At 41.1% G+C, this 12,451-nt stretch overlaps 1 protein-coding gene across 1 annotated transcript in view; it reads right to left on the bottom strand.

The window, feature by feature from the left end:
• Positions 1–12,451, bottom strand: part of LOC102452756 (store-operated calcium entry regulator STIMATE) — a 74,961-nt gene that overhangs the window by 41,545 nt on the left and 20,965 nt on the right. The window contains exons 2-4 of the mRNA XM_075939380.1: positions 8,683–8,731; positions 4,466–4,561; positions 2,354–2,475 (exon numbers count right to left, since the gene is read on the bottom strand). Of these exons, the coding sequence (XP_075795495.1) occupies positions 2,354–2,475; positions 4,466–4,561; positions 8,683–8,731 (267 nt within the window). The remainder of the gene's footprint in view (positions 1–2,353; positions 2,476–4,465; positions 4,562–8,682; positions 8,732–12,451) is intronic.

Below are 12,451 nucleotides of genomic sequence, written 5' to 3'. Positions count from 1 at the left end.
TTTGTCTGGAATTAGTCATAAAATTCATAAAATAAAAGTCTGTAGACCCTAGTATTTCACACGATCATTTAAATCTTATGTTTTTTCTTCCACCTGTTTTTTTTTTAAATTACATGCACTCATCTGCTAATTACAGTACTTTTCCAAAAGGTGTTATTCTATGTTAACCAAAGAAAAGCTCTTTAAAATTATACTAGGGGACAGTGCCCACTGCTTGCGACAGTCACCAACCCCGATTTTTGGGAGTAAGCAAGCCTAGCTCTCCCCCCAGTAGCCAGGGGCAGCGCCCTCCCCTCCCCCCCGGCCGCAGCCCTGGCCTCTTGGCTCCTCCTCTCCCTTCCTGACGTCCTCCCTCTGGGCTCTTGGCCCCCGCCAACTGCAGCCAGCCCTGGCCTCCCCACATTCCCAGCCTCTTGGTGCCCCCCAACCATCGGGGAGGGGAAGGCCAGGGGCCATGCTCCCTCAGCCACAGACCTGGCTTCTTGACCCCCATCCCTCCCTGGCCTCTTGGCCCATCCCCCCCCAGCCACAGTAAACTCTGGCCTCCCCATCCCCAGCCTCTTGGCCCTGCCATTCCCCCACCGTCACCAACCCCAGCCTCTCCCCCCCCCCACAGCCAGCCCTGGTCTCGCCCCTAGCCCCCTCATCCTCCTCTGTGGCTTCCCCCTGGCCTGTTGGCCCCTGCTCTACACCACACTCCCTCCCTGGTCATAGCCAGCCCTGGCCCCCCATCCCTCTCCTTGGCCTGTCGGCTCCCCCATTCCTTCTCCCTGGGCCCCAGCCAGCCCCGGCTTGCTCTCCAGCCTCCAGAAGAGGGCCAGGACTGAGCCAGGGGACAGCAGGGACGGCTCCTCGCTGCACTGGGGGCCCCAACGCTCCAGGAGCCAGTGGGGAACTGCTACCTCTGAGAGCTCAGGTCAGGCGCGGGGCCACCGCATGCCTGGAGCTTGCCGGCTTCCTGTGGGGAGAAGAGAAAACCCAGAGGCTCCATGCTGGAGGTGGCTTGTAGAGAAGGATGCGCTTCTGAAGGGAGGAGAAGGGACCCCCGGCCCTCCTGACAGCAGCCTGCACACTTCTCCGTAAGCTGCTTCCGGCGCTAAGCCTCGGGGTTTTCTCCTCTCCCTGCAGGAAGCCAGCGCTGGTGCACTAATCTTGCTGGGGGAGGGGGGTCCCAGACTGGGGTCCAGGCACATGGCAGCCCCAGAGTGCCTGGCTCAAGCAGCTGGAGGTGGTGGTTCCCTGCTGGGTCTTAGAGCGTCAAGACCCCCAGCGCAGCAAGGTGCTGCTGTTGCCACTCCCTGGCCCTCCTTCAGGGGAGCCCAAGATTTCCCCCAAGGGTGGGGCAGGAGAATTCTGAGACATAGCTGCCTCTTCCTCTTCTGGGGACTCTAAGGTTGGGGGGGCGTCAGAGTGATGTGATGTCACTGTCACGCCGCAGGAAAAACTCTCTTTAATATATAGAGAGCTATTCAACCATACATAGTTCTTTTCTACATTATTTGTAATGATCTGAGCTGAGGGTATTCTCTGAAGTATGACTAGAAGACTCCCAATCTTTGACGTTTAAATGCTGGTGGTTAGTTAAGTTAAAGCTTCAAGTCCAAATGCTATTTTACTGCAATCAACACAACGTGATCTTGTAAGACCAAACCTCTGTTGAATATTATGAAAGAAGACTAGGTTTTTTTGTTTTGTAAATTTTCTTTATATTTTAGCAAAAATATATATCTTATCGTATCTGTATCATATCTTACAGCCAGGCTTTCTATAGTTCCATGCTAAGTTTTAAGGTTTTTTTAAATATAATGAAAAAGTTGGTTTTTAGGTGCTCCCATGTAATATTCTACGTATAGAAATCTATTAAAAACTCTACAGTGATGCAAGTCAAGTGTTAGAATTCAGTGTTTCTCAACCTTTTTTAATAAAGTACCTTTTTCTAAAAAATAAAATTATAAGTACCCCCCCTTTTTAAAAAAAATATAAGTACTGCCAGTACCTACAATTTTCAAATACACAATTTTTTTTTCTACCCTTGCAACACATTTGTTTAAACAACTTAATCATAGCTGGGTGGGCAATGCAATTTTTGGGTGTAAAAAGTACAAACATAATAAAGCACTGTAAAACTTAAAACAAAAAATCAGTTTTCTCCAAATTTCAGTTGTGTTGACGTAAGATTTCTTTCGAGTACCCCTAAGGGTACTTGTACCACTGGTTGAGAAACAATGTTATAATTGACTATTCCACAACCGTGTGTGTAATACTTTAAAGACAGTCAGTTAAACATTAAGCGCAGCGTCACTGAAGTGCTCTCCTTTCCAATTCATTTAGTTGCAAGAACAGAAATATTTACCATATTCACCAAAGCGAAGCGACTCCCATTGCTGCCATTCTACAATGACGCTGACAGCACGCACACCAGCGTAGATTAGCAGCATCCCTAAGGTGGCATCCAGCAAGAAGTTTATAAGATACCTAGAAGGATGGAGAAATATAGAAGAGAAAACCATGAGCATGGGTTTTCCCCCTGAATTTAGGGGTCATCCCATTACTTCAACTCTCATTGGATGAAGTAGGTTTTGCCCACGAAAGCTCGTGGTACTATATATATTTAAACTAACTAACTAACACACACACACACACACACACACACACACACACACAAAAAATTTTACAGAAACTGAACATTTGTGTATTTGTACATATAGCTATATTCTTACCTTAGATATTAAACAGTTTTAGAACTGCCCCTTGGTTTAACGATCCAATCTTCAGATACTTACTGATGCTTTGTCTCCCACCCCTTTTTTTTCCTCCCCCCCTGCCATTCCCCTCTCCTATTTATTTCAAGTGTACACATCCCAAACTCATAACTCCGGTCATCTGAAGAAGTGGGCTGTGCCTACAAAAGCTCATGATACTACATGTTTGTTAGTCTATAAATTGCTACCAGACCATTGGTTGGTTTTTTTCTGTAACAGACTAACTCAGCTACCCCCTGAAGCTACTTAGCGTTTGTCCTTCAAGTTAAATGTCAAATCCCCAACCCGAGCCATTTTATTCCAAAGACCACAAGGGGTCACTGCAGTCTGAAGAGTAGGAAAAACCTCACTATATTACAGAGCTGTTGCTTGCCCATTTCTAATTATTTAAATTACAATCCTTCTTATCTTAAAGCATTTAAAATCTGTCCATAACGTTTGTTCAGGGTTCTTAACTTGTAGTGCCCTGAAATCTCAGAGTGCAAGTCTCCTGATGCTTTTTTGCACTCCCAGAAGTTTTTAAACTCGTTAAAAACTATTTAAATTAGGAGACGAGCCTAATGTGACTAGTTTCTGGCTATGCCTCTTGCATCCCCACAAAATTAGGAATTACCATTACCCAGAAGTTTACTGCCTGATACTAATTTATAAGACTCTTTAAAGGCAAAATTCTTCTGTAATTATGAGATAAAAGTACAAATACAAACAAAATTCCTTCATTTGATATATTGAGCCACCATTTTAAATCAACTGAGACCAGACCACTGCACCTGAGATCAGAAGCTTTTAAGCAGAGTCTATGGGACAACGTGTGAAGCCAACCCCCTAGCTGGGATCCAAGAGTGTAAATGCAGTTTGGCTCTCAGTAACCCTCTGGTTCCTTCAGACTCTGAGCACACTGGGCGATGCTTCCTTCAATTTTCCCCCTCTCCACTATATAATTTTTAAAAAGGTAGCAATTAAATAGTTTATGCATCCACAACTTTGTGGGCATTGTGAGGGGGAAGGGAATTCAGGCTTCTGTGCCTTTTTCACTGATCATCATATTCAGTCTTTCACAACACCAAGATCTATGGCAACAGCTACCAAACTCAGTGAGTTCCCTCTGTGATCTACTCTGAACACTGGTGATGTGTGTTGTGTAAAAGCTATGGTGTTCTATTATCTTTACCATGGGTATTTGGGTAGTATCTAAAAGATTTCACTGTGCTAGGCAGTGTGTTGCAAAGAATAGAAAACAATTCCTGCCACTTATATGGTTGGTAAAAAAAAAGTGTACAAAATTGGGTGAAGTGTTCAAATCAGCAAGCTGGAAACTGATTTAATTTTTTTTTAAATCTTATTTTACGTCTTAGATATTTATCCAAAAACAGGCTGATTCTCTCTGGTTAGCATAATTTGGTACTACTTGTTACTAACCAGGAGGATATCTATACATATTTAAAATATTACATAGCCTAACATATATTTCCTCAGATTCTTCAGTTTCAGTTTTTCATGGTTTAAAAAAGGTGAATTAGATGATTAACTCTTTACTCATGATTTGTGCCAAATTGCCTTTGTGAGCTTTCAAATAACCCCTCACTTAGCCTCAAAACAGTTTTGCAGATTATTTTTCCAATCAACTGAATTATCAATTTTTTAATGAAACTTAGAAAATACCATTCCCTAAAGGATCATTTATTAAAATTCACAGCACTCACAGTGAACAAGGGTCCTCTTCAGTGAGGTCCGATAAATATACATTTGCAAAGTGTATAAACAACATCCCTATGGCTTGTTTGGAGGTATCTAAAAACCTGTATAAAAAGAGGACTGGTTTTTGAAAAGTATTTAGATTACACAATGAAAATTCAATAGAACTTTGCTAATTCATACTAATTATTTAGAACACAGAAATTATGGAATTTTTCAAATTACCAAGTCAGAACACATTCATTTCTTACAAAATGCAGTTTTTAATTTTGTACTTTTCAATGTAGTTGTTTCTGAATAATGAAATTCTCTATAATGTGAAACTTCATTATCACCTCCTCAATTATAATTTAAGCAGTTGAGAGAGATTGCTGGTTTGAGCGTGGATTACAGAATAGCATTACAATAACATTAAAGGGTTTAATAAAATGCTGCAAACAAATGTAGCACATCATCTTGACAGAAAAATTTCTATCCTTTTTTGTTTATGAATTTATAGCAGGTTTAAGACATAGCAAGGAATAAAATGCAGATCACCTGGCCTGGAGTTCTACATTTTAACAGGTGCATGGTAATGATTCCTTCATCAAAAGTTCAGTTTATTAAAAAATTGATGTTGATAGTTTAGCCTCAAAGTAAATGGCTGAATGTTAATTAAATTACAATATCTTCCATTTTTGTATGCAATGTTACTCTAGCCACGTTTGTCCGAGAAAAATAGAGAGCCATGGTGAATGAGGTAATATCTTTTATTGGACCAACTTCCCTTGAGAAGAGACAAGCTTTCAAAACGTACAGAGCTCTTCCTCAAACTTTCCTCTCCCATCAACAGAAGCTGGTCTAATAAAAAATATTTCCTCATCCACTTGTCTCCTTAAAATTACAATGTAAGTTATACATCAAATATTACTGGCAAAGAGTAAACTAATATAGAAAAAAGATCCCCTGCCACTATGGCAAGCTTTTAAAAATATGAGTCTTTTAGATTAGGTGCAGACACTGCCAGAGAGGCCTAATCAAGGACATTCTTTTTTCTTCTGCACAAAATTGGAGGTGCCATACACATTTTGTTCACGTGACTGAATTGGGAAATATGGATCAAAACAGTATATCCGAATGAATTCAGTTCACTACTTTTATTACTTAATATTTTTCTCCTTTTCTTTCATTGTCAATTTTTTTCTTTGCTGGCTTTTTGCATTAATGGAAAAAATGCTCCTTTTTACAGACCAACATAGTTTTCTTGCCCTGTATTTTCATCCCTTTCCTGGTTATCAAATCCCTTACATTTTTCCTCTCATCTTCAGCATCAGGAAACAGCATGAGAAAACAGCCTTACCTCCCCCTTCTGCACTAACGAATACACATAAATCAGCCTAGAAGTTTAGGAACTAAATGCTCTATTTTAAAAATAGAAAACTACTTGCTGAAGGACACCTAGTAGGGATTGCAGCCCCAAACTATTTTAACCTATAGAAGGCATAAGCTTTGTCACTGAAAAACCCCAAATCTAGGACTGGTCATTAGAAACATTTTTAAGTGCTGAAGCTCATTGCAATTCTTAATTACTAAAACAATAGCACCTGATCCTATGAACACTAGGTTAACTGGGACCTCAATGCCACAGTCTTCAGCCTGCGAGGAATAAACAGACTGCCACTTTTTTACCTCTTTTCTATGATCTTGGTGAGTAGCAGAACAGATGGGAATGCACATAGCAAAGACATTGCCAAGCTTCACAAGAAGTCACTCACCATCTCACGAGACGCTAAGAGGCCACTGAGGACTACTTCCGTTTGTAGGTGCCAAGTAGCTACCAGGCCAAACTAATTTACAAAGCTGACCTCCTTGCATATGTAAACTGAAATGAAGTGCACTGTGGCCCCATATGCTTTTCTACCTTTCCAACTATTCCTGAAGAAGAGAGTAAACCTTGCTCTCCACCAGGCAATGTGATATGCAGAGGGGATAAGAGATCTTGTGTGAACTCTGGTTCATTGATTCATGTCTGTGCATGAAATGAGCATTCCCAGTATGTTCCTACAAACCTGAATTTTCTTTCATAAGGTCAATTTTCCTTTAAGGCCATTTCCATCATCCATCAACATTCTTTTTGGAAGGAGACCTTTTATCTGATGGCATTCATCCTAAGTTTCAGTGGTTACACGTTTACCCAATTACCCGCATTTTAACATCCCTAATGCTTACACAATATGCAATCACACCGGCTAGCTGCAGAGCAGACACATCTTGCACCTTTCTCAGCCTCTTTAATCCAGCCTAACCTCTTCTGTGCCTACACTAGCCAGGGGGAAATATAGTCCCTCCCCCCCAAAGTTGGCCAAGCTCCCCTATAAGACACTTGATTGGAGGGAGGGAGTGAAGCAGAAAGCAAAGAGCTTTCCTTTTGCCAAAGGTTTTCCCTTGGTCTAACTTGACAGCTGTTGCAAATGCCTCCCAAGAAGAAAAAGCACTAAGGGGACAGTTTTCCCAAAGGCAATTGCAACTCCAATTCACTGTTGGGAACAATGGATGTGAGAGTGTAGACATTTAAACAGGTAACCAATAAGTATAAGCTTATCAGTTAAACAAACAGTTTCCGGTCTGGCTCCTGGGGAGCCGGCTGCCACACCGCAGAGGCAGCACTCTCTATAGAGGCAGCAGTGTGGGGCAGCAGCTGGTGCGCACCACACTGGTCATGCTCATGGTAAGTGGACATCTGGCTAACTAAATTCATGCCAGACCACGGATATTGCTGGACTAGAGAGGTTCAAACTGTATTCTATAGGCAACCATATAATTATTTCAAACTCTGTAAAATCATTCTTTAAAATAGAAAATAATTACCACCAACCTGAAAACCTGAAATAACCACATGTTGATCATTGGATCAACCACTGATGTTACACTGCAAAATGTTAACATCTTCAAATTAAATTTCATGCTCAAAGAAGAGCTGAGAATTCCATTTATGTGTAATGTATTTAGAAAATGTACTCTAACCACCAGCTGCAAAGAATTCAATTTTAATCAGTGTCAACTTCTTTTGTGAAGATCAGATAGGGTCCCTAAAATGGTCAATCTTCTTGTTAATTTTAGATAGTTTTGTCTGGAATATGATTAAAATATAAACAGTTGTTTACACTAGATAGTATATGTATTCAGAAACCTTGGGGCACATTTTTAAATATGAGACCTAGTTTTTAAAGGAGTAACCCTAGCTGTCCCCAACAGCAGTTAATGCTCAGTATCAGAGAAAAGCCAAATCCAGGTACTTATTTAGATTTCAATGTACAAAAAGGTGATTTAAATTTAAATTAGTAGTTATATTTAGATGCCTAAACAAATCTTTTGGCACCCAGCTTTGAAAAGTTGGCTTCTAATCGGAAACCCCATTTACTTCCGAATGAGTCAGTATTTTTTCCTGATATTTTTGTTGTTCAGTTTCATTGTAAAGCCCTTTAAGAAATGCTAACACAATATTTCAATAAATAGAACAACAGATGACACAGGAACAAGACAGTATGGGGGTAATCTGAATAGAGCTCATATGATCTTGCACATAAGCTAAAATACCAAATTAAAGCTTTAACAAGACATTCTGCTTTTTGACATTAGGGGCCTAATTCTGCCTTCAATTAAATACATGGATTCCGAAGCTTCAAGACGTATTTGCACATCATATTTTAGAGAAGATTTAATTCCATAAAAGGCTGTTAGCCAGGGGATAGAAATGGTGTCCCTGGCCTCTGTTTGTCAGAGGCTGGAGAAGGATGGCAGGAGACAAATCGCTTGATCATTGTCTTCGGTCCACCCTCTCTGGGGCATCTGGTGCTGGCCACTGTCAGCAGACAGGCTACTGGGCTAGATGGACCTTTGGTCTGACCCAGTACGGCTGTTCTTATGTTAATTCAGTGTACAGAAAAAGGAATAGAAAAAGCTACTTTAAAAAGAATCCCTCACGCGTTCACACTTTTTTTTTTAATCTTTAACATCTAGAATGAGATTTCTAAAGGTGTATGCAGTGATACAGAATGAACAGGGAAAATATACAGAAAAATTATGGCTGTTCATCATTCCTCTTGTATTCCCTTAAGTCTGACTCAACTCAAGTGCTTTCATATATTATACATTAGATGCAAGTGATCATTCTTTCATTTTCCATGAACTGAAGATCTAGAATATGAAAAAAACCTCTACAAATTATTAATTATTAAAGACTTACCATATCCTCCAAGGACGTCTTTCATGCTTTGGTTCTCTGAATCGTTTTACTGAAAAAAAATTGAAGGCAATCAGTAATTACCAATGTAATAAAAATATAAAAATTAAGAAGTCGATCAGCAATCAGAGGTGTAATATTCAATATTACAAATTCAGAAACATGCTCCAACATATCAACTCTTAAGGGAAGTCACATAAAGAGCAATTGGTTCATGCAGGATAAGTACATCAATGACTATTATCCCAAATGGCCAAGAACACAACCTGATGCTGTGGGTGTCCTAAACATCTGACTGCCAGGATCTGGGATAGGATTATTCAATATTTGCCCTGTCCTGTTCACTCCTTTTGAACATCCGGAGCTATCTACTGTAAGAATACAAGATATGGACTAGACAGATCATTGATCTGATCAAGAATGACTACTCTTATGTTCTAAGCTACTGACTTTTTTTCAGTTGCAATGTTCTCTCTACTTTGATAATCAACTATTGCAGTTTTTTAGTATAATGCAGAATTACTTAATTTCATCATCCTGGTGTCCTTAGCTGCTCTGGTCACTTATCCAGCAAATAATTATCCTTAAAATTTAAGACAGTTTGGCTGCATCAGGAAACTTAATGCAGCGGACTGACACATTGCATCCTCATATCCTTCAAGGAAAGATGTTTTTGAATATGACTATACCTAATTCAAATACGCATTATGCAAAATGTGGCATGGAACTTGTAATTGAAAAGCTTGTAATCTGCAGAATGCATCATTCCTAGGTTTGAACTTGGAAATAAGAAGTATAAACTTGTTCATATACAGTAAAACTCCGATGATCCGGCATCTGATGGTCTGGCACCATCAGGAACCCGGAAGTACTCCAGGCAGCTGGACCATTGGGGCTGCTCTGCCCCCAGCTTCCCCGATTCAGCCGCTGCTAAAACTGACCAGCAGCTGAATCAGGGAAGCCGGGGGCAGAGAAGCTGGAGTGCTGCTGGGTGGGTCCCATAGCACTGCCCCTCGGGGTTGCGGGACCAACCCAGCAGCACCCCAGCTGTCCCCGATTCAGCCACCGCTGAAACTGACCAGCGGCTGACTCCGGGAAGCCCGAGGTAGAGATGCTCTGCTCCGGCTTCCTGGAATCAGCCGCTGATCAGTTTCAGCAGCGGCTGACTTGGGGACACCTGGGGCAGAGCAGCTGGGGTGCTGCCGGGTTGGTCCAGTAGCACCGAGGAGTGGCGCTGCGGGACCAACCTGGCAGCACCCCAGCTGCTCTGCCCCAGGTGTCCCCAATTCAGCTGCTGCTGAAACTGACCAGCAGCGGCTGAATCAGGGACGCCTGGGGAAGAGCCGGACTATCGGAAGGGGGGGCTATGAGAGATCTGGGGTGGCATCCCCCCCACCCCACCCCAGACCTCTCCTAGCCCCCCCTTCTGATAGTCCAGCATATCTGATAATCCAGCACCTTTAGGACCCAGGGGGTGCTGGATTATCAGAAGTTTACTGTATGTAGATATGCTAATGAAAGCCATTAGTAGTACTCACGGAACTTAATGGCTTGATATTCAAGACATGATATTTAAATAGTCTTGCTGTTTACGTAAGCTTGGACTATTGTTGTCCTGCGAAGACAGGTGGCCATGTTACCTAATGCTGGAACGCATTCTGGGTGTGGTACTTTTCCATGGTGTGTGCACTCACACGAGAAAGGTTTGAAGCTGAACACAAAGGATTCCCATCTTGGGGGAAAAAAATCTATTTATAGGCAGTGAAATAAACTGCCAGGAGACCCTTCCCACTCTGCTTACCAGCATAATAACTTCTGGAAACATCTAAGACTGAATGGAGGAAGGATCATGCATAAGCTAGGAGGCTGCCTAACTTGTGAGAAAAGTTGATTAGAACTACAGTTAGGGTAAGAAGCTGGATGCAACAAGTTTTTAGAACATTAAGCTTAAATAGCATGTTTTGTTTTATTTAGCTTAGTAATATACTTTGATCTGTCTTATGTGCAACCACTTAATCCTACTTTTTATATTTAATAAAATCACTTTTGTTTATTATTGAAGCCAATGTAAATAATTACTTGGGGGAGACAACAACTGTTTAGCTCTCTTTTTCATTGATAAAGGGAGTGTACACCTTTTGAGCTTATTTGGGATAAAACTATTATGCAGAGTAAGATGGATTTATCTGGGGTTCGGTCCCACTGTGGATGTGCATCTGGGTGCTGGGTCAAGTCCCTGTGACTGAGCATAGCAGAACTGAGCTGCACTCAGTGTCTGTGTTGCTCTGTTACAAGCTGTAACCCCATCACTGTGCCTTTGCTGGGGGAGATCATAGGTTCTGGCTCAGCAGGACATGGTGGTAGAGCAACCCAGAAGGCAATATGGTGATCCTAGTAATATGATCAGCCCCTCAGGAGACAGACCCAACAGGATCTCTATGACTGAATCAGTCACAATCGTCTTCTGCCCCTTGCTACTTTGAAATAAGTAAATGTATGCAGCATAAAGCACAACTGTGCAGAACAAATTGTTTAGACTGACAAGAATAGAAACTGAAAGGTCATAAGTATAAGAATATATATAATTTACAGAGCAAATGCAATCTACTCCTTGCTTGAAGAAGTGTACTAGCTTTATGGTGGTGGCAGTGGTGGGGAAACCATGACCTTTATGTAGTCTGCAATACACAAAATTAAAGCAAAAAAGTGCTTCCATATCAGACAAATCCTACATAAGCGAGTATTTTTGTGCCATTTACTGCCTCCTTACAAAAAACCAGGTATTGAACAAAGCCAATAATATAAGCCTAGAAAAATAAATACTGAGGTGAACTGTTCATCCCTTGCACAATTTGTAATACAATCAATAAATGATCTTCTGCTATAACACTGAGTATTTGTTGTATTTGTTTTTATTTATTATGTGTGTTACATAATTTATTATATGTATATCAATAGATTCAGTGGCTGGGGGAAGAAGGTGAGGAAAAAAGGACAGAATCTAGTCCCCTACACTCATGATACTACCAAACATCATCTAGATCAGCAGTTCTCCATTCCCCTGATCATCCTAGTAGCCCTTCTCAGCACCCATTCTAGTTTGAATTCATCTGTCTTAAACGTGAGAGATCAGAATAGCTAACAGATCAGGTCTCCAGTGCCTAGCACAATGGTAATACCACTTCACTATCTCTACTGGAAATACAGTGCATCCTAATACTGCATTAGCCTTTATCATGATCATATCAAATTTGTGGTTCAGTCATCTTGCAATTGACCCACACACCAGGTATGTCATCTCCATTGCTTCCAATTAATTATGAGCATGTCTTTGCACTCTGCACTGTTAAATTTCATCCCATTTTTATTACTCCAGTTTTCACAGTTAACAAAACTTCTTGTATGATGTTAGAGTCCTCATCAAATGAAATGAAGTAAAAATCTTAAATGAGCCAAACAGGATGACCGAATCTCTGTGGGTAGTAATTCCATGCTTTAAGAAGAAGAATATAGCAGTAGGGATATATTACAGACCACCTAACTATGCTTGTGATACTGACTGAAATGCTCACAGGGATTAGAGAGATTATTAAAATTAAAAAAAAAACCTCATAAAAATAGGGGATTTCAACTATCCCCACCACCACAGTGAGTGGGTACATGTCACCTCAAGACGTGATGCAAAGATAAAGTTTCTTGACACCTTAAATGACAGATATTCTCAGAACCCACGAAAGGAGAGGTAATTATTGATTTATTCTGAAGCGCAGCA

The sequence above is a fragment of the Pelodiscus sinensis genome, chromosome 11 (genome assembly GCF_049634645.1).
Source record: "Pelodiscus sinensis isolate JC-2024 chromosome 11, ASM4963464v1, whole genome shotgun sequence".
Classification (NCBI taxonomy): domain Eukaryota; kingdom Metazoa; phylum Chordata; order Testudines; family Trionychidae; genus Pelodiscus; species Pelodiscus sinensis.
Note: the sequence above shows the minus strand (reverse complement) of the source record. Positions and strands in the feature narration are given on the sequence as shown.